General features: G+C 44.2%; 1 protein-coding gene across 3 annotated transcripts in view; it reads left to right on the forward strand.

Moving 5' to 3' along the window:
* cfap20dc (CFAP20 domain containing) overlaps positions 1 to 19,202 on the forward strand; it is a 58,135-nt gene that overhangs the window by 25,624 nt on the left and 13,309 nt on the right. For 2 of the 3 annotated variants that reach the window (XM_046310764.1, XM_046310765.1), the window contains 5 exons: positions 452 to 568; positions 8,252 to 8,661; positions 12,669 to 13,145; positions 16,738 to 16,986; positions 18,396 to 18,457. In XM_046310764.1, the coding sequence (XP_046166720.1) occupies positions 452 to 568; positions 8,252 to 8,661; positions 12,669 to 13,145; positions 16,738 to 16,986; positions 18,396 to 18,457 (1,315 nt within the window). The remainder of the gene's footprint in view (positions 1 to 451; positions 569 to 8,251; positions 8,662 to 12,668; positions 13,146 to 16,737; positions 16,987 to 18,395; positions 18,458 to 19,202) is intronic. The other variant, XM_046310766.1, reaches the window with a different exon arrangement.

A 19,202-nucleotide genomic window follows, 5' to 3' on the forward strand; every position in this document is an offset into this window, starting at 1 on the left:
TTCCCTTCTCAATCTGAGTGCGCAATTGAAATATTACATAAGTATGTCTGGTTAGCATGCTCCTTTATGTGATAGTAATTCAGCCGCACACTGACTCTATACACTCACTGACCTAAATTCTAATATATTAGACTTGGTAATGCAGTACGTTTGAAGTGTGATGGAGTGTATAAGAAGACCATTAAAATATCTAGCTTTAGTTGTGCATAGCTTGCTTTATTTAGTCTGCTGCACTCGCTATTGATGGATTGGATAGAGCTCGTTTTCTGAAATACCTTTTATTGAGAACGAAAGATGGTTTTACTGTGGCATACTATTCAGTACTCCGTAAGCTGTTCCGCTAGCCATTAACAAATTGTTATCTGCTCAGGTTCTAAAGTTGCGTTATGTGTTTGTCAGGCTATTATTGTGACTCAGTGTTTTGAATGTAACCTCATTGTGTAATGTACAGGGAAGCCAGGGAGCCTGCAGCCGCGACCACCTAAAGACAGAGCGTCATCAGACAAGGCGGGGTCCAGGAAGCTACGGGTACACAGTGCAGGGAAGGAGAAATTGGCGCCTGGCTCAGGTGAGCTGTGTATGTATTATGAAAGCTTTAGAGAGCCTGTCTGTCTGTGTGAAATGGATTGTGTGTCTAAGTGTGAAGTGTGTGAAGTGTGGTGGTCTTAGGGTAGATGTTCTCTTTTCTGTTGTAAATGGACCCATAGACGCTGGACTTAGCCCTCCATGGAGACAGGAACCAACAACTTTTGACCCCCAGTGAGACGAGTGGAGACCAAACAGAAGGTCAAACACTTCTCTAAACTGACAAACTTAAATAAAAAAAATGGATACAGCCGGGCTCCGGCTAGTGCTTCTGTTTCTGATTTGGGAGTGAAGTGGAGACACTTTAACCCCTTTATCCAGTTCCTACTCCAGAGCAGACATCCAACCATCACAATCTGGAGCTACAGTATGTGGCAGATGGCTTATCTGGCATGACACTTCCAAGGATGGTTCTTTACTTCCATCTACCTCAATTAATTGGCAAGTTTGGCCAACTTTAGCCATTAGTATATTTGCCTCAGTAGTTTCCAGCTACAGTAATAATACCCAGCTTCTGAAGTCTCACCCATTTCTACACATTGCTAAGGCTATGAAATACTTGTCTGAGATTTTTTGTTAACCCCCCCCCCACCCCAGCCACACTAAATGCACACTTTTTTTGCTCTAAGCACATTTATGGGCTGTTCCCATCTCCAAAAGCCTGGAGCTGTCCCTGTGCAGTGCATGAGGCAGCACTGCAGCCCTCCCCTCTTACTCTCAGTCTAAGCGCAGTACGTTCATTAATGGTAATGGCACATTAAATAAGAGTCAGAGGGGGAAGTCCTGTGGGTTTGGCTCAGGGTCTTCCACACAGCAGCACAATTAGAAAAGGTGATTATAGTGTTGAGACAAAAGTGCACTGAATGTTCATAGAGACTTCATACCGCTGAACTACTAGGCTGCATCCCAAATGACACACTATTTCCTGTATGGTAAGTAGCCTTGCGCGAGCCAGAATGGCTCATAGGAGCAGGAGTCAGTAGCTTGAGGCAGCTTGATTTACAAGTACACCCCTTGGACAGGACAATAGCCTATCACAGGGACTTACTCCCAAGCAGAGAAGCATCAAATCAAAATTCAACAAAAAAAATATATTTTTATTTCAACTTTATTTAACCAGGGAGGCCAGTTGGGAACAAGTTCTCATTTACAACTGCGACCTGGCCAAGATAAAACAAAGCCGTGCGACAAATACAACAACACCGAGTTACACATAAACAAACATACAGTCAATAACACAAAAGAAAATCAAATTTGAAAAATCTATGTGCAGTTTGTGCAAATGTAGAAGGGTAGGCAGGTAAGCAATAAATAGGCCCTAGAGGCGAAAATAATTACAATTTAGCATTAATACTGGAGTGATAGATGTGCAGAAGATGAATGTGCAAGTAGAGATACTGGGGTGCAAAAGAGCAGAAGGGTAAGTAATAATATGGGGATGAGGTAGTCGAGTGTGCTATTTACAGATTGGCTGTGTGTCACGTCCTGACCTAAGTTCCTTTTTTATGTCTCTGTTTTAGTTAGGTCATGGCGTGAGTTGGGGTGGGCATTCTATGTTGTGTATTCTAGGTTTTGTATTTCTGTGTTTGGCCTGGTATGGTTCCCAATCAGAGGCAGCTGTCGATCGTTGTCTCTGATTGAGAACCATACTTAGACAGGCTGTTTTCCCACTATGGGTTGTGGTTAGTTGTTTTCTGTGTCTGTGTTTTACCATACAGAACTGTTTCGGTTTTCATTTATTTCTCCTGTTCTTTTGTAGTCAGTGTTCGGTTATATTTCATTAAAATATGGACACTTACCACGCTGCACATTGGTCCGATCTTTCCTTCTCCTCCTTAGAAGAGGAGGAAAACCGTGTGTACAGGTACAGTGATTGGTAAACTGCTCTGACAGCTGATGCTTATAGTTAGACAGGGAGATATAAGACTCCAGCTTCAGAGATTTTTGCAATTCCTTCCAGTTATTGACAGCAGAAAACTGGAAGGAAAGGCAGCCAAAAGAAGTGTTGACTTTGGGGATGACCAGTGCAATATGCCTGTTGGAGTGCGTGCTACGTGTGGGTGTTGCTATGGTGACCAGTGAGCTGAGATAAGTGGGGGGGACTTTACCTAGCAAAGACTTATAGATGACCCGGTGCCAGTGGGTTTGGCGACGGATATGTAGTGAGGGCCAGCCAACGAGAGCATACAGGTCGCAGTGGTGGGTAGTATATGGGACTTTGGTCATAAAACGGATGGCACTGTCTACATCCAGTTTGCTGAATGGAGTGTTGGGCTATTTTGTAAATGACATCGTCAAAGTTAAGGATCGATAGGATAGTCAGTTTTACGAGGGTATGTTTGGTAGCATGAGTGAAGGAGGCTTTGTCACGAAATAGGAAGCAGATTCTAGATTTAGATTAATTTTGGATTGGAGATGCTTAATGTGAGTCTGGAAGGAGAGTCTACAGTCTGACTGTAGTTGTACAGTTGTTGTAGTTGTCCACATATTCTAGGTCATAAAAATGTTATGCGCTGAATACAACAGGTCTTACTGTGAAATTCTTACTTACAAGCCCTTAACCAACAATGAAGTTCATGGAAAATAGTTATATATTTACTAAATAAATGAAAGTATAAAATAAAAAGTACATAACAATAATGAGGCCAAATGCAGGGGCTATCGGTACAGAGTCAATGTGCAGGGGGTACAGGTTAGTTGAGGTAATTTGAACATGTAGGTAGGAGTAAAGTGACTATGCGTAGATAATAAACAGCGTGTAGCAGCAGTGTAAAAAGGGGGAGGCGCTCCGGTACCGCTTGCCGTGCGATAACAGAGAGAATAGTCTAAGACTTGGGTGACTGGAGTCTATGACAATTTTTTGGGCCTTCCGCTGACATCGCCTAGTATATAAAGTTGAAGTCGGAAGTTTACATATACTTGGGTTGGAGTCATTAAAACTAGTTTTTCAACCACTCCACGAATTTCTTGTTAACAAACTGTAGTTTTGGCAAGTCGGTTAGGACATCTACTTTGTGCATGACACAAGTAATTTTTCCAACAAGTGTTTATAGACAGATTATTTCACTTATAACTCACTGTATCACAATTCCAGTGGGTCAGAAGTTTACATACACTAAGTTGACTGGGCCTTTAAACAGCTTGGAAAGCTTCTGATAGGCTAATGGCTTTGGAAGCTTCTGATAGGCTAATTGACATCATTTGAGTCAATTGGAGGTGTACCTGTAGATGTATTCCAAGGCCTACCTTCAAACTCAGTGCCTCTTTGCTTGACATCCTGGGAAAATCAAAAGAAATCAGCCAAGCCCAAAAAAATGGTGTACCTCCACAAGTCAACCTGAAGGTGCCATGTTGTGGTCCTTCTGTAGCTCAGTTGGTAGAGCATGGCGCTTGTAACGCCAGGGTAGTGGGTTCGATCCCCGGGACCACCCATACGTAGAATGTATGCACACATGACTGTAAGTCGCTTTGGATAAAAGCGTCTGCTAAATGGCATATATTATTATTATTATATATGTTCATCTGTACAAACAATAGTACACAAGTATAAACACCATTGAATCATACAGCCATCATACCGCTCAGGAAGGAGACCCCTTCTGTCTCCTAGAGATGAACGTACTTTGGTGCGAAAAGTGCAAATCAATCCCAGAACAACAGCAAAGAACCTTGTGAAGATGCTGTAGGAAACAGGTACAAAAGTATCTATATCCACAGTAAAACGAGTCCTACATCGACATAACCTGAAAGGCCGCTCAGTAAGGAAGAATCCACTGCTTCAAACCGCCATAAAACAACAGACTACGGTTTGCAACTGCATATGGGGACAAAGAAGAAAAGTCCTCTGGTCTGATGAAACAAAAATATAACTTTTTGGCCAAAATTACCGTTGTTATGTTTGGAGGAAAAAGGGGGAGGCTTGCAAGCCGAAGAACACCATCCCAACCGTGAAGCACATGGGTGCAGCATCATCTGGTGGGGGTGCTTTGCTGCAGGAGGGACTGGTGCACTTCACAAAATAGATGGCACATGAGGGAAATTATATTGAAGCAACATCTTAAGACATCAGTCAGGAAGTTAAAGCTTGGTCGCAAATGGGTCTTCCAAATGAACAATGACCCCAAGCACACTTCCAAAGTTGTGGCAAAATGGCCCAAGGACAATAAATTCAAGGTATTGAAGTGGCCATCACAAAGCCCTGACCTCAATCCTATAGAATATTTGTGGGCAGAACTGAAAACGTGTGTGTGAGCAAGGAGGCCTGCAAACCTGACTCAGTTACACCAGATCTGCCAGGAGGAATGGGCCAAAATTCACCCAACTTATTGTGGGAAGCTTGTGGAACGCTACCCAAACTGTTTGACCCAAGTTAAACTATTAAAGGCAATGCTACCAAATACTAATTGAGTATATGTAAACTTCTGACCCACTGGGAATGTGATGATATAATTAAAAGCTGAAATAAATAATTATCTTTGCTATTATTCTGACACTACACATTCTTAAAATAAAGTGGTGATCCTAACAGACCTAAGATAGAACATTTTTACTACTACTAAATGTCAGGAATTGTGAAAAATGTAGATTAAATGTATTTGGCCAAGGTGTATGTAAACCTCCGACTTCAACTGTAGGTCCTGGATGGCAGGAAGCTTGGCACCAATGATGTATTGTGCCGTACACCCTACCCTCTGTAGCGCCTTGCGGGCAGATGCCAAGCAGTTGCCATACCGGGCCGTGATGCAACCGGTCAGGATGCTCTCGATGGTGCACCTTTTTGAGGATCTGAGGACACATGCCAAGTATTTTCAGTATCCTGAGGAATAGATGTTGTCGTGCCCTCTTCACGACAGTTTTGGTGTGTTTCAACCATGATAGGTCCTTAGTTATGTGAACACCAAGGAATTTGAAACTCTCAACCCGTTCAGCCTTCCTTTCCTTGTAGTCCACGATCACCTTTGTCTTGCTCACATTGAGGGGGAGGTTGTTGTCCTGAAGGTCTCTGACCTCCTCCCTATAGGCTGTCTCATCATGGTCAGTGATCAGGCCTACCAATGTTGTGTCGTCAACAAACTTAACGATGGTGTTGGAGTCGTGCTTGGCTACACAGTCGTGGGTGAACAGGGAGTACAGGAGGGGACTAGGATTGCACCCCTGAGGGGCCCCGGTGTTGAGGATCCACGTGGCAGATGTGTTGTTGCCTACCCTTACCACGGCGGCCCGTCAGGAAGTCCAGGATCCAGTTGCAGAGGGAGGTGTTTAGTCCCAGGGTCATTAGCTTAGTGATGAGCTTCATGGGCACTATCGGGTACCATTTACAGTCTTTGGTGTGACTTGGCCTGGAATCGAACTCCCAACCTTCCAATCTCTGGGTGGACACTAACCAGAAGGCCACTGAATTAAAATTCCAAATGTAGTGCACTACTGGTTTTAACCAGAGCTCTATGGGTCCTGGTCAAAATAAGTGCACTCAATATCAATCAAATTTATTGATAAAGCCCTTCTTACATCAGCTGATGTCACAAAGTGCTGTACAGAAACCCAGTCTAAAACCCCAAACAGCAAGCAATGCAGGTGTAGAAGCACGGTGACTAGGAAAAACTCCCTAGAAAGGCCAGAACCTAGGAAGAAACCTAGAGAGGAACCAGGCTATGAGGGGTGGCCAGTTCTCTTCTGGCTGTGCTATGTGGAGATTATTACAGAATATGGTCAAGATGTTCAAATGTTCATAGATGACCAGCATTGTCAAATAATAATAATCACAGTGGTTGTAGACGGTGCAACAGGTCAGCGCATCAGGAGTAAATTTCAGTTTGCTTTTCATAGCCAATCATTCAGAGTATCTCTACCTCTCCTGCTGTCTCTTGAGAGTTGAAAACAGCAGGTCTGGTCTGACAGGTAGCACGTCCGGTGAACAGGTCAGGGTTCCATAGCTGCAGGCAGAACAGTTGAAACTGGAGCAGCAGCACGACCAGGTGGACTGGGGACAGCAAAGAGTCATCAGGCCAGGTAGTCCTGAGGCATGGTCCTACGGTTCAGGTCCTCAGAGAGAGAAAGAAGGCGAGAAAGAAAGCGAAAAAGAGAGAGAATTAGAGAGAGCATGCTTAAATTCACACAGGACAACGGCTAAAACAGGATAAATACTCCAGATTTAACAGACTGACCCTAGCCCCCCGACACATAAACTATTGCAGCATAAATACTGGCGGTTGAGACAGGAGGGCTCGGGAGACATTGTGGCCCCGTCCGACGATACCCCCGCACAGGGCCAAACAGACAGAATATAACCCCACCCACTTTGCCGAAGCACAGCCCCTACACCACTAGAGGGATATCTCCAACCACCAACTTAGGGAATAGGGTTTGATTTGGGAAGCAGCCATAGAGCCTAGCTCGCTGAAAGTATTAGGATTCATTAGTTACGTTTGGTCTGATGAGAGTCACTTGAACATAGTGGATGGATGGGCTCTTGAGTGTGTGAATCACAGGAGTTTGGAGACACCTTAATTGGGGAGGACGGGCATGTGGTAATGGCTGAAGTGGAATAAGTGGAGAGGTATCAACATCTAACACATGGTTCTTATGTGTTTGATACTATTCCATTCGCTCCATTCCAGCCCTTATCATGAGCTGTCCTCCCCTCAGCAGCCTCCACTGGAGTGAATGAACATGATGTGTTCCAAGTCTGGACCTCCTAAGTGGGCCTGGACTCCATTGGTGAACATTTCACAGCATACATACACATACAGCCAATGTCATTGTCTGCAATAAGCCAACGCTACTATTAATCAGCTTGGATGACATGCAGTCAGGCCTCTGGAGCAGTGTGTTCCTGCCTGGGTGTTTTCTAATGCCAGGGCCTGTAGACAGACCCCATGGGCAGAGGTATGGGTGTGTGAGCGATGATTCTGCGGCAGAATGGCGCCCACACTACTAATGATGTCGTTTGTGTGCCGGCGGGTGAGCCCCGCTCTACCAAGGCGAAGCGTTTTTCTCCCCCAGTCCCTCCCTGCATACCACAGACAAATACATTCGCAATCGTTTTCAATGCTTCGGCTTCCGCTTATGCATATTTGAAATGCTCATTAAGGCATTATGCCTCTATTAACAAAAACCTGACCAAAATATATACATCTATGCAGGAGTGGAAATTAACGCAGACCCGCTTTTGGCAACCATGGCATAATCGAATTCATTTCATTCTGCCGTACTGTGATTAGGCAGTAGTTATTTGCATATATGAAAATGAACCCAGGCAGGCAGAGAACAGCAGGAGGTTTTCCTGATGATGAAGAAATTAAGATGGATCCATTGATCACTGTAATAAGATCTCTGTCATTATTCTGGATTCATCATCACCATTGCTCGTTGACTCAAGAGGGGTGTCTTACACAAGAGGCTTGGGCTGTGCATTAGCAGCCTACGCACTCTGTATATTGAATACTCCTTATGGATTGTGCAATCCATTCATCCGAGGTTAGGCATTGTGTTTTCATTGTATGAATTTAGTAAGGTGGAACTTAGTTTTAGTATCAATGATACAGTTGTAGCTAACGATCACGGGACGAGCAAATCGAGTCAACAAGAACCATTGGAGAAGACAATCAGAGCAGTCTCATGTTTTTATTGACTGTAAAGCTGTTGTTGTTGTTAATTCTTCTCTTAGACAAGTTGTTGCCTCCCAGACCTGTTGACGAGGACAGAACCTGTTTGGAGCCCTCCAAATCTTCTCCAGAGCTTCTGTCTGGCCAGTCGACCCCTGTCCCTGACCTCCCCCCATCACCATTACCCCTGCAGGACTCGGACAGTGATGACAGTGAAGGGGAGAGTGATGTGGATGAAGTCTCTGAGCCTCAGTTCTCAGTGGAAAATGTGTTCACCTTCTCTTCTTGGCCCCACTCAGCCAAGCGAGGACAGGGACAAGGATATGGAGACCAGGGACAGGGCCAGGGACATGGAGAGACCTGCTGGTCTGAGGAGGCAGCTCAGGCCACTGACACCTACAGCCAGCATGACACGGGAGGGCACAGGGGGGCCAGGCCAGACGACGACTTCCTCGCCAGCGAGAGTGAGGAGGTATGTCTATGTGTCTCAAACGACTGGGTCTGTTCCAGATTTGCTGGAGGATGAAGAGTACACACACACACACACACAAGACCCTGTGCCCCCTGACACAGTCCTCTCAACATAATTGTTTTTCTTCTTCAAAACATTTAGTTGCTCTGGTACATTTAGCTTCAATAGAAACCTCAATTAAAAACCTCAACAATAGGAACCTCAGAGATTGTACAATAGAAACCTCTCTGACCCCCATGACCTTCAGATCCCCTGAATAAACAGTCCTACCACCGCCACACAACAACTCCAGTAGGAGCTGCTTCCTTAAAGCAATTGTTTGAAACAGGGGAAAAAGTTATGAGACACTCTATGGGCCAATAAAAGGATTGATTTTAAACTCAACCAAAGCATAAACTAAGTGTATATAATAACTAATTATACTCTTAAATCTTATATCTGAGACCATTAGTGCAAAGTGATTGTGATGTGTTATTGTCTCACCTACTTATCTTAAGATGAATGCTCTAATTGTAAGTCGCTCTGGATAAGACCGTCTGCTAAATGACTTAAATGTAAATATAAAATGTAAGAAAGTGTTTACACAGCAATGTAACCCAGTAATAAAGAGCTGCTGATAAAGAGCTGATGAGGAGAATTTTATAAGTAACGAGTACAGAGGCTATTTCCGTTAGATGTATTCAAAGGAAAACGAATTGTCTTGACTGGTTTTCAAATTTAAGAAGGAATATAACTCTTCAGATTTAAGACTTTCATTAACAGTCAAATTCAGAATAAATGGCGGGTCCTTGAGGTGCTCATTGTTCTTTTCTTGGCTTCGCCTAATGGATTCCACAAGGAGACAAAAAAGCAGTGAGGGTCAGTTCTTTTATACATTCAGTCCATTTCTATATGAAAGAAAAAAATATTAATCAGTTTATTTTTTTATGGGTCCTGTATGAGAAATATAATTCAGTTTGTTGTTTGAGAAACATATCACTCCGCTGGCTCAGACTAGTTAACTTCCATTAGAATTGAGAATATATATTGTTCATCCTCAATCCAGTTGTGTGTGAGATAGAGAAAGATAATTTAGTTGTTGTGTTGATCCGCCTCTCTCTCTCTCTCTCCTCTACTGTCCTGAGGGAAATCAGTTTCATCTTCAACATACATATGCTCTGCTACTGTTAATTAGGCCACTTTGATTGATGTGTGTGTGTGTGTGTGTGTGTGTGTGTGTGTGTGTGTGTGTGTGTGTGTGTGTGTGTGTGTGTGTGTGTGTGTGTGTGTGTGTGTGTGTGTGTGTGTGTGTGTGTGTGTGTGTGTGTGTGTGTGTGTGTGTGTGTGTGTGTGTGTGTGTGTGTGTGTGTGTGTATTAGCTGCTCTGCTAGTCTAGAAGAACATATTGTAAAACCTCTGGAGCTTTCTATTTTTCTTTCAATTCCCATCTTGTTCTGTTTGCTTGTTTTCAGCCAATCATATTACTCTGGGAGACCAAGGTTCATTTGAATAAACAACAGACTAGACAGTAGTCACGCAGCATGTTTTAGGTAATTCATGGGTTCAAATATTCAACATCACAGCTTACTACCATATCCACAGGTAGTCCCAGTTGGCCTTAAAAAAAAACGGTTATTAAACACTGAAAATAGCTTCCTCTTCTCCCTAACCTACAGTACCATTCAAAAGTTTGGACACACCTACTCATTCAAGGGTTTTTCTTTATTTGTACTATTTTCTACATTGTAGAATAATAGTGAAGACATCAAAACTATGAAATAACACATATGGAATGTGTTAAACAAAAGTGTTAAACAAATCATAATATATTTTGAGATTATTCAAAGTAGCCACCCTTTCCCTTGATGACAACTTTGCACACTCTTGGCATTCTCTCGACCAGATTCATGAGGAAGTCACCTGGAATGGATTTAAATTAACAGGTGTGCCTTGTTAGAAGTTAATATGTGGAATTTCCTTCCTTCTTAATATGTTTGAGCCAATCAGTTGTGTTGTGACAAGGTAGGGGTGGTATACAGAAGATTGCCCTATTTGGTAAAAGACCAAGTCCAAATTATGGCAAGAACACATATTTTATATTTGAGATTCTTCAAAATTGCCACCCTTTGCCTTGATGGCAGCTTTGCGCACCCTTGGCATTCTCTCAACCAGCTTCACGCGTAATGCTATTCCAACAATTTTGAAGGAGTTTCCACATATGCTGAGCACTTATTGGCTGCTTTTCCTTCGCTCTGCGGTACAACTCATCCCAAACCATCTCAATTGGGTTGAGGTCAGGTGATTGTGGAGGCCAGGTCATCTGATGCAGCACTCCATCACTCTCCTTCTTGGTTAAATAGCAATCACACCGCCTGGAGGTGTGTTTTGGGTCATTATCCTGTTGACAAACAAATGATAGTACCACTAAGTGCAACCAGATAGGATGGCTTATCGCTGCAGAATGCTGTGGTAGCCCTGCTGGTTAAGTGTGTCTTGAATTCTAAATAAATCACTGACAGTGTCACCAGCAAAGCACCTCCACACCATCACACCTCCTCCATGCTTCACGGTGGGAACCACACATGTGGAGATCATCTGTTCACCAACTCTGCGTCTCACAAAGACATGGCGGATGGAACCAAAATTCTCAAATTTGGACTCATCAAACCAAAGGATAGATATCTATTGGTCTAATGTCCGTTGCTCGTGTTTCTTGGCCAAAGCATGTCTCTTCTTATTATTTGTGTCCTTCAGTAGTGGTAGACTGACCTTCATGTCTTAAAAGTAATGATGGACTGTCATTTCTCTTTGCTTATTTGAGCTGTCCTTGTCATAATATGGACCTGGTCTTTAACCAAATTGGACTATCTTCTGTATACCACCCCTACCTTGTCACAACACAACTGATTGGCCTCACAATTATTCTACAATGTAGAAAATAGTACAAATAAAGAAAAACCTTTGAATTAGTATGTGTGTCCAATCTCTTGACTGGCACTGTATGTCGGAACCAAAAGACAGATTGCCTAAAAGTGTAACTACATAAAATACAATGTTACCAACGAGGGAAATCAGATTATTCTTCCTTATTTATTCCATGTGTAACTCTGTGTTGTTGTATGTGTCGAACTGCTGTGCTTTATCTTGGCCAGGTCGCAGTTGTAAATGAGAACTTGTTCTCAACTAGCCTACCTGGTTAAATAAAGGTGAAATAAATAAAAAATAAAAACATTAAATGTATCCCTGATTATTACTAGATAGTTAATTCATATGGACATACTTTTTCGATGCCTCGTCCCAGTGGACATCCACATTCGATACCTTGGTTGGATCAGGCTTAGTAAATGGCCATGCCAGAGGTGTTGACTCTAAACTGGCCTCTATCACACCACTGACATCAGTGCCCCACTCAATGACATACGATTCTGAGCATGAAACGAAAAGCAGCAGAAGAAAAGGATGAGAAGAGAGGTAAAAGGGAGGAAGAGGAGGAGTGAAGAAGAGTCAATGGGGTTCGGGCTAGGAGTCAAACTTAACATGCCCTATCACCAGGTTGTCCTCATTAGTGAACCAGGAACCAGAGCCGTCTGCTTTCAAGCCAAACTTACCGAGACCATTAGCCGGGATGAAAGCCTAGCGCTTTACACTACTTTAAAGCCATTTTAGCCTCTGCCAGCTAAGCAAGACTAATGTTGAGTCTTTTCAGATAGCCTGCTGCCATAGTTAATTGCAAGTAATTTGGGACGTGGTATACCAGCCCACGGCTAGCCGCCAGTATGGAATCGTACAGTACAGCCGTAGCAGTTTATTAGCTAGCTGGCCAGCACACACAATTCTTTTGCATTCATCTGTGGCAGGTTGTGCTATAATTCCCTTCTTGAGACAGACGTCTTTTTCTTTCAAGGTGTTGCGTCAGTGCCTACTCTGTCCTTTTAGATATGCCTGCCTGGCTACCATTACTCATATTCTAATAATAAATAAAAAAAAAGAAATCCTATTTTTAAACTGTTCCTCTCTATTTCTCCCAGGAAGAGACCTCCTCCAGGTTCCTCTATCAGAGGTCCAGTGTCCCCCCCAGCCCTGGTACTCCTGGTGTTCCCCCCAGCTCCACCCCTGGTATCCCCGGATCATCAGGCCTAGATGAGGACACTCCGCCCAGAGCACGGCCTGGGTCCAGTGGGTCCAGTGGTGCAGACCGAACATTTACCATAGAGCGAACCCTAACCCACACAGACCCTGCAGGGTGTAAAACCAGGCTGGCTCCCCACACTGACTCCCAAGCATACAGGAGAACATTAGAGGTGCCTGGGATGGTCCCAACCCGCTGCCGGTCACCCTGTCAGGGTACCAGGCAGGGACAGAGACACAGCAGTCTGGGCCAGTCTGCACCTGGGGGAAGAGAAGAGGGAGCGAGCCAGACTCAGGACAGGAGCAGCAGCAGGACATCACTGAGCAGGAGATCTCTGCGAGAGATCATCCCCCGAGGAGACGCCACATTAGACAAGGTTAGGTACTGTCTGTCTGCAGCCAGGCATTTAGTATTCACAATCACATCCTTATTATCGCACTGTCTTCGTCAGAATCTCTTACCCGCCCTGTGGGACAGAACAGAAGCACATGATTTACCAAGAGAGAGAAAGTTCTGCTGTTAACTCCGCCATCTTCCATTTCCTCCTATACTTCTCATGTTATAATTAAGTGAGCAGCTGTCAAGTGACCATCAGTCCTGACGGTCTCTTGCCACTCTGGGATGGAGGCCCTGGGTGGAAGGGAGGCCCTGGGTGGGATGAGAGGGAGGGAGCCCCTAGGAGAGAAGGATGAGGGGGGAGCGAGAAAGAGGGAGGGAGAACCTGTCTGAGAGTCTAATTGAGCAGCCAGCCAGATGCGTGATGCCACAACCGACGGGGATTTACAGTTGTCAAAACACATCAGATGTGCCACCGTGTGATTCCTCCCCAAGACAACAGACTGATCATCAAGTTATAGCCTAGTAGTCACATATACAGGACATGGATGTATCATATTCAAGTTATAGCCTAGTAGTCACATATACAGGACATGGATGTATCATATTCAAGTTATAGCCTAGTAGTCACATATACAGGACATGGATGTATCATATTCAAGTTATAGCCTAGTAGTCACATATACAGGACATGGATGTATCATATTCATGTTCAGTTATAGCCTAGTAGTCACATATACAGGACATGGATGTATCATATTCAAGTTATAGCCTGGTAGTCACATATACAGGACATGGATGTATCATGTTCACATATACAGGACATGGATGTATCATATTCAAGTTATAGCCTAGTAGTCACATATACAGGACATGGATGTATCATATTCAAGTTATAGCCTAGTAGTCACATATACAGGACATGGATGTATCATATTCAAGTTATAGCCTAGTAGTCACATATACAGGACATGGATGTATCACAAGGGTGAAAGGATAGCATGTCCTCATATTTTCTCTTCAGTCTGCCTCATGTTTTGCTTCTTCAAGCTGAGATTCCTACTAGATACTTGTGCCTATAGTACTTTATTTAGTTAAACCTAGAGTTCTCTGTGATTGTTTTTCTTCAGTGGTCTGTGTTTACAGTAGTATACTGTATAGTAGTTTTATCAATAGAAAAGCACTGCAAATTCCTGGATTTCCCCCCTCTGAAAACATGTAGTTACAAGTCTGCTGGTTGAACTGTCCCAGACCAGCTGAAAATAAATCTCTGTTTTGATACAGATAGATACAATGAGTTTGTCTGTGCCCCTTGTTGATCCTCATTCTCCCACAGACATATCGCCAAAGCTTAATAATAGATAGAAAACAGGGAATCAGTGGCGTGGGTGGAGGGATACACAAAGAGCGAGGGAGTGAGAAGAAAAGAGGGAGCAGAGTGCATGTTGAACGAGGGATGTAGAATTATCACTGGGAACTGTAGGAGAGAACAGTCATTCCCCTTGACCTCTCACAACAGAAGAGAGCCCACTGTTTAATTAAAGATGCTGCGTGTGTCCCAAATGGCACCCTATTCCCTGTAACGTGCGATTCTTTTAACCAGGGCTGTGGGCAAAAGTAGTGCACTATATAGGGAATATGGTGCCGTTTGGGACACAGCCAGGAAAGTCTGAGAAGTCTGAAGAGAGTTTTCAGGGGAGAGGAAAGGTCCCTTTTGACAAAGAGTGGATGTGACAGTCATGTGGCTCCCTGCTTTGTGCCAGTCTTTCTTTTATGGTCGGGGTTGACTCCTCTCCGATGCTCAAGTGGTTGCAGTCAGGATGGGCTTAGATAGAAGAGAGTGAGGAAGAGAAGAGAGAGAGAAGCTTAGATAGAAGAAGAGTGAGTGAGGAAATGTAGAGAGAAGCTTGTTAAAGGGCTTGGCATCGTGCTGTTCAGCTTCTGATGGCATGATGACACGCCGTGTCGCACCCGCCCGCCTGCCTGCCTGTCTCTCCCCTCATCCCTCGCTTCCCCTCATCTCCTCTGCTCACATTAAAGTGTGTGATGTACAGAGCAGAGCAGAGCAGTGATCTAAGAGCAGGTTTGTCAGTCATGCTGTGCTGAGGAGAAGGATTCTGCGATTTAAAATAGAGAGGGTGAGAGAGAGGGTGAAGAGAGGTGGGGGGCTAGCTGTCACACCTTGAGGTGCCCGGGGCTCACTCCCTTCCCGCCTTCCAGCCGCTCCTCCTAAGAGGAACCAGGGGATCCATGATCAGAGCACAGTATTTTTGTATTTTTTTAAAATATTTTTTAGGGATCCTCATTAGCTCTAGCTGACACAGCAGCTACTCTTCCTGAGGTCCACAAAAGACAGGGGAGTGGAGGGATCCCAAGCCCACAAAGGAGGCCTGCTGCCTGGGTCGCTGATGAGGCTCAGACACCCCCCTCAACCCTCACCTCATTGTAGTGGAACACAGCCCAGTAAGCTGCAGTCTTATAACCACTGACACACCCTGCTCCATGTCCCCAGCAGGTAGCCAAGTGAAGGCTGTTGAGCTGTCCTCCCATCAAGTCAAATCAAATTGTATTTGTCACATGCGCCAAATACAACAGGGGTAGACTTTACTTCCAAGCCCTTAACCAACAATGCAGTTCAAGGAATAGAGTTAAGAGTTACTAAATAAACTAAAGTGAAAAAATCTAATCTAAAAGTAACACAAGAAAATTACATAACAATAACAAGGCTATGGTTAGAGCGTTGGGCCATTAACTGAAAGGTTGCTGGATCGAATCCCAGAGCCGACAAGGTAAAAATCTGTTGTTCTGCCCCTGAGCAAGGCAGTTAACCCACTGTTCCCTGGGCGCCGAAGACTTGGATGTCGATCATGGCAGCCCTCCACACCTCTCTGATTCAGAGGGGTTGGGTTAAATGCGGAAGACACATTTCAGTTGAATGAATTCAGTTGTACAACTGACTAGGTATCCCCCTTTCCCTATATAGAGGGGGTACCAGTACTGAGTCAGTGTGGTAGCCACTGAGCTAGCCTATGGTACAGTAGAGTCAGGGTCCTGATTGAAATGTTGTCAGAGAGAGAGAAGACAGAGATGATTGTTGCGGTTCCCACTGGCCTATGAGGCTCTCTTTCACGCCAGCAGCCATTGATCCTCTCTTAACCTCCAGGGTTGCCCCAGTTCTTCCTTTCGGACAAAGCCAGTTACCACAGAGCTCCAAGCCTCCTACTGAATCAATAGCTGGACGAGTTACTGTACACACACACACACACACACAAATCATGCCAGCCAAGCCACAGGCCAGTGGGTGATATCCAAGCCTGGGCTGGGCCCCGGATGGGAAAACTGAGACATGCTGTTTTAAACACACTGATTACTTATCTTTGTTACACGTACACAGGGGTTGGTTGGGCTCAGGTCATTGACCTGTTTCTTCTTAGTGGACGGATCGAACAGAACTTGCTATTTGTGGATGTGATGAAAAAGGATGAATGAGATTCTAGGAATTTGGGGCATGTGCTTGATACACACCATGGTCAAACCACAAAGCCCATTAAAAAAGCCGTCAAATTCCTTTACTGTAATGTCTGGAATGCAGTGTGTAATCCATCTTGATTTTGTTTGTTGTCGATTTGAAGGTGGGAGAGGAGAGGGCGGAGAGCAGGCATGAGCCTGTTGGGTCCAGTAGCTGTGATTTGCGTCTGTTGGACAGCCTGCGTATGCAGGAGGAGGAGGAGCTACATATGCTGGCCAGTCTACAGCGGGAGCAGGAGGAAGAAGAGGATGGGGGAGGAGCAACAGGTCTCAGTGCCTCTCAGATCCACCAATGTAACGTCAGCATCAGCACCAGCAGTGATGAGCCATCCACCTGGACACACATACCTATGGTGAGTCATGTACCCCAAAGATGGGGGACAAGTGAAGATGTCTTACTCAGGATGTTTGCCATTGACGTAGGGGGTTAGTGTTGCTCATTTCACACTCACATACTGTAATTTGCAGAAGCAATGAAGTGGGCCCAGATATCTATTATGCCTTCCTATGTCCTTAAGCCCTTATTTACAGGCAGCTCTCCTGAGTGATAAATCAAGGTGCAAATGGGGCTTATTCAAACAATCTCTCTCTCTCTCTCTCTCTCTCTCTCTCTCTCTCTCTCTCTCTCTCTCTCTCTCTCTCTCTCTCTCTCTCTCTCTCTCTCTCTCTCTCTCTCAAGCTGGCTGCTCACCTTTGTTGTGGAAAACGCGATCCAAAGATCAGGCAGAGACTAATAGTATATATAATAGTGAATATTTTCATCAAGAAGCTGCAGGGGAGATCCACCTCTGGTTTCACAGGGAAGAACTCAAAGAATAAATGGTTTCATGTCACTTATATAGTGGGAGGTGATAATACAATCATGTTGTTTACACAACAGTTGTTTCAATACAGCAACAGTTCCGGGAACACAGTGGGCTTATGTTAGGGTGCAGACACACCAGGAGCCTATGAAAAGCATAACACAGAACAATAACATAACCCGTGAGAAGTTACATCAGCTCACCCCAATTCTGCCATGACAGCTTGATGTGCTGTGTTCACATTGCTGCTTTTTCGACTGTAACATCAGTGTCACGCTAGGGTATACTCCGCTCTGTTATACTAGAGAAACGGTGTTTCCGTAGCTAGGGCTGGACCGTGAGGACCTGTGGAGAGTAAAATCAACAAACTCTGCATAATCAAAAGAGTTGCTTTATAAGAAGGTGTTGAATTTCACAGTTAGCCAATGTTATGTAATTGCCAGCTAAAAAGTACCAGTGGCCTGGTTTTGGCCCCAAGTGAGAGCAGGTCTGCCGGAGCCATGGCCCGGTGAGACACCGGTGCCGGCCCGCGTAGATGGAAACAGAAAAGTATTTTGGGTAAAACACTGGGGTAAATCCTGTATGGAAATGTGCCATTATAGAGTCCTGAGATAAATACTGAGAACCTTTGCACTCTGTAGTAACATATGTAGCCACAGCGCCCCCATCAGGCAGCTGCGGGAGGTGCACTGAAGCTTTTTGTTATTACGCAGATTGTGATTTCACGTAATACTGTATGAGATAGTTAGAAAAGATAGCAACATGCTAAATGTGTGTGGCGGGTATCTTTTTATGTTATTAGTCTCTGGTGACTGACAGCCTTTAAATTAAAATGTGAGCGGCCACCCTGTATGTGAGACTGTCTTCTGGGTGCCGAGATTAGAATCTGAATGATTATAGCATCGCTTGTAGATTATGACGTTCTCTTTTCCTCATCCGTTGTGTTCTGTTGTTCTCAGCCGGCCAAACAGGGCCATCACTACCAGAAGGAAATGAACCCACTCTTACACTCCAATCCAAGGTGAGCATACCTCAAATCTTGTCCTCAAAATAAACAACACATAAACAATGTTTTCTCTTTTAAAAAGAGGGCAGAGTTTTTTAAATGTATTATTATTTATTTTATTTCACCTTTATTTAACCAGGTAGACTAGTTGAGAACAAGTTCTCATTTAAAACTGCGACCTGGCCAAGAATAAAACAAAGCAGTTCGACACATACAACAGCACAGAGTTACACATGGAATAAACAAACATACAGTCAATAATACAGTAGAAAAAGTCTATATACAGTGTGCAAATGAGGTAAGATAAGGGAGGTAAGGCAATAAATAGGCCATGGTGGCAAAGTAATTATAATATACCAATTCAACACTGGAGTGATTGATGTGCAGAAGATGAATGTGCAAGTAGAGATACGGTGGTGCAAAGGAGCAAGATTAATAAATAAATACATTATGGGGATGAGGTAGTTAGATGGGCTATTTACAGATGGGCTATGTACAGGTACTGTGATCTGTGAGCTGCTCTGACAGCTGGTGCTTAAAGCTAGTGAGAGAGATATGAGTCTTCAGCGTCAGTGATTTTTGCAGTTCATTCCAGTCATTGGTAGCAGAGAGCTGGAAGGAAAGGCGGCCAAATGAGGAATTGGCTTTGGGGGTGACCAGTGAGATATAACTTCTGTAGCGCATGCTACGGGTGGGTGCTGCTATGGTGACCAGTGAGCTGAGATAAGGTGGGGCTTTACCTAGCAGAGACTTGTAGATG

The sequence above is a fragment of the Oncorhynchus gorbuscha genome, linkage group LG18 (genome assembly GCF_021184085.1).
Source record: "Oncorhynchus gorbuscha isolate QuinsamMale2020 ecotype Even-year linkage group LG18, OgorEven_v1.0, whole genome shotgun sequence".
NCBI classification, from domain to species: Eukaryota; Metazoa; Chordata; class Actinopteri; order Salmoniformes; family Salmonidae; genus Oncorhynchus; species Oncorhynchus gorbuscha.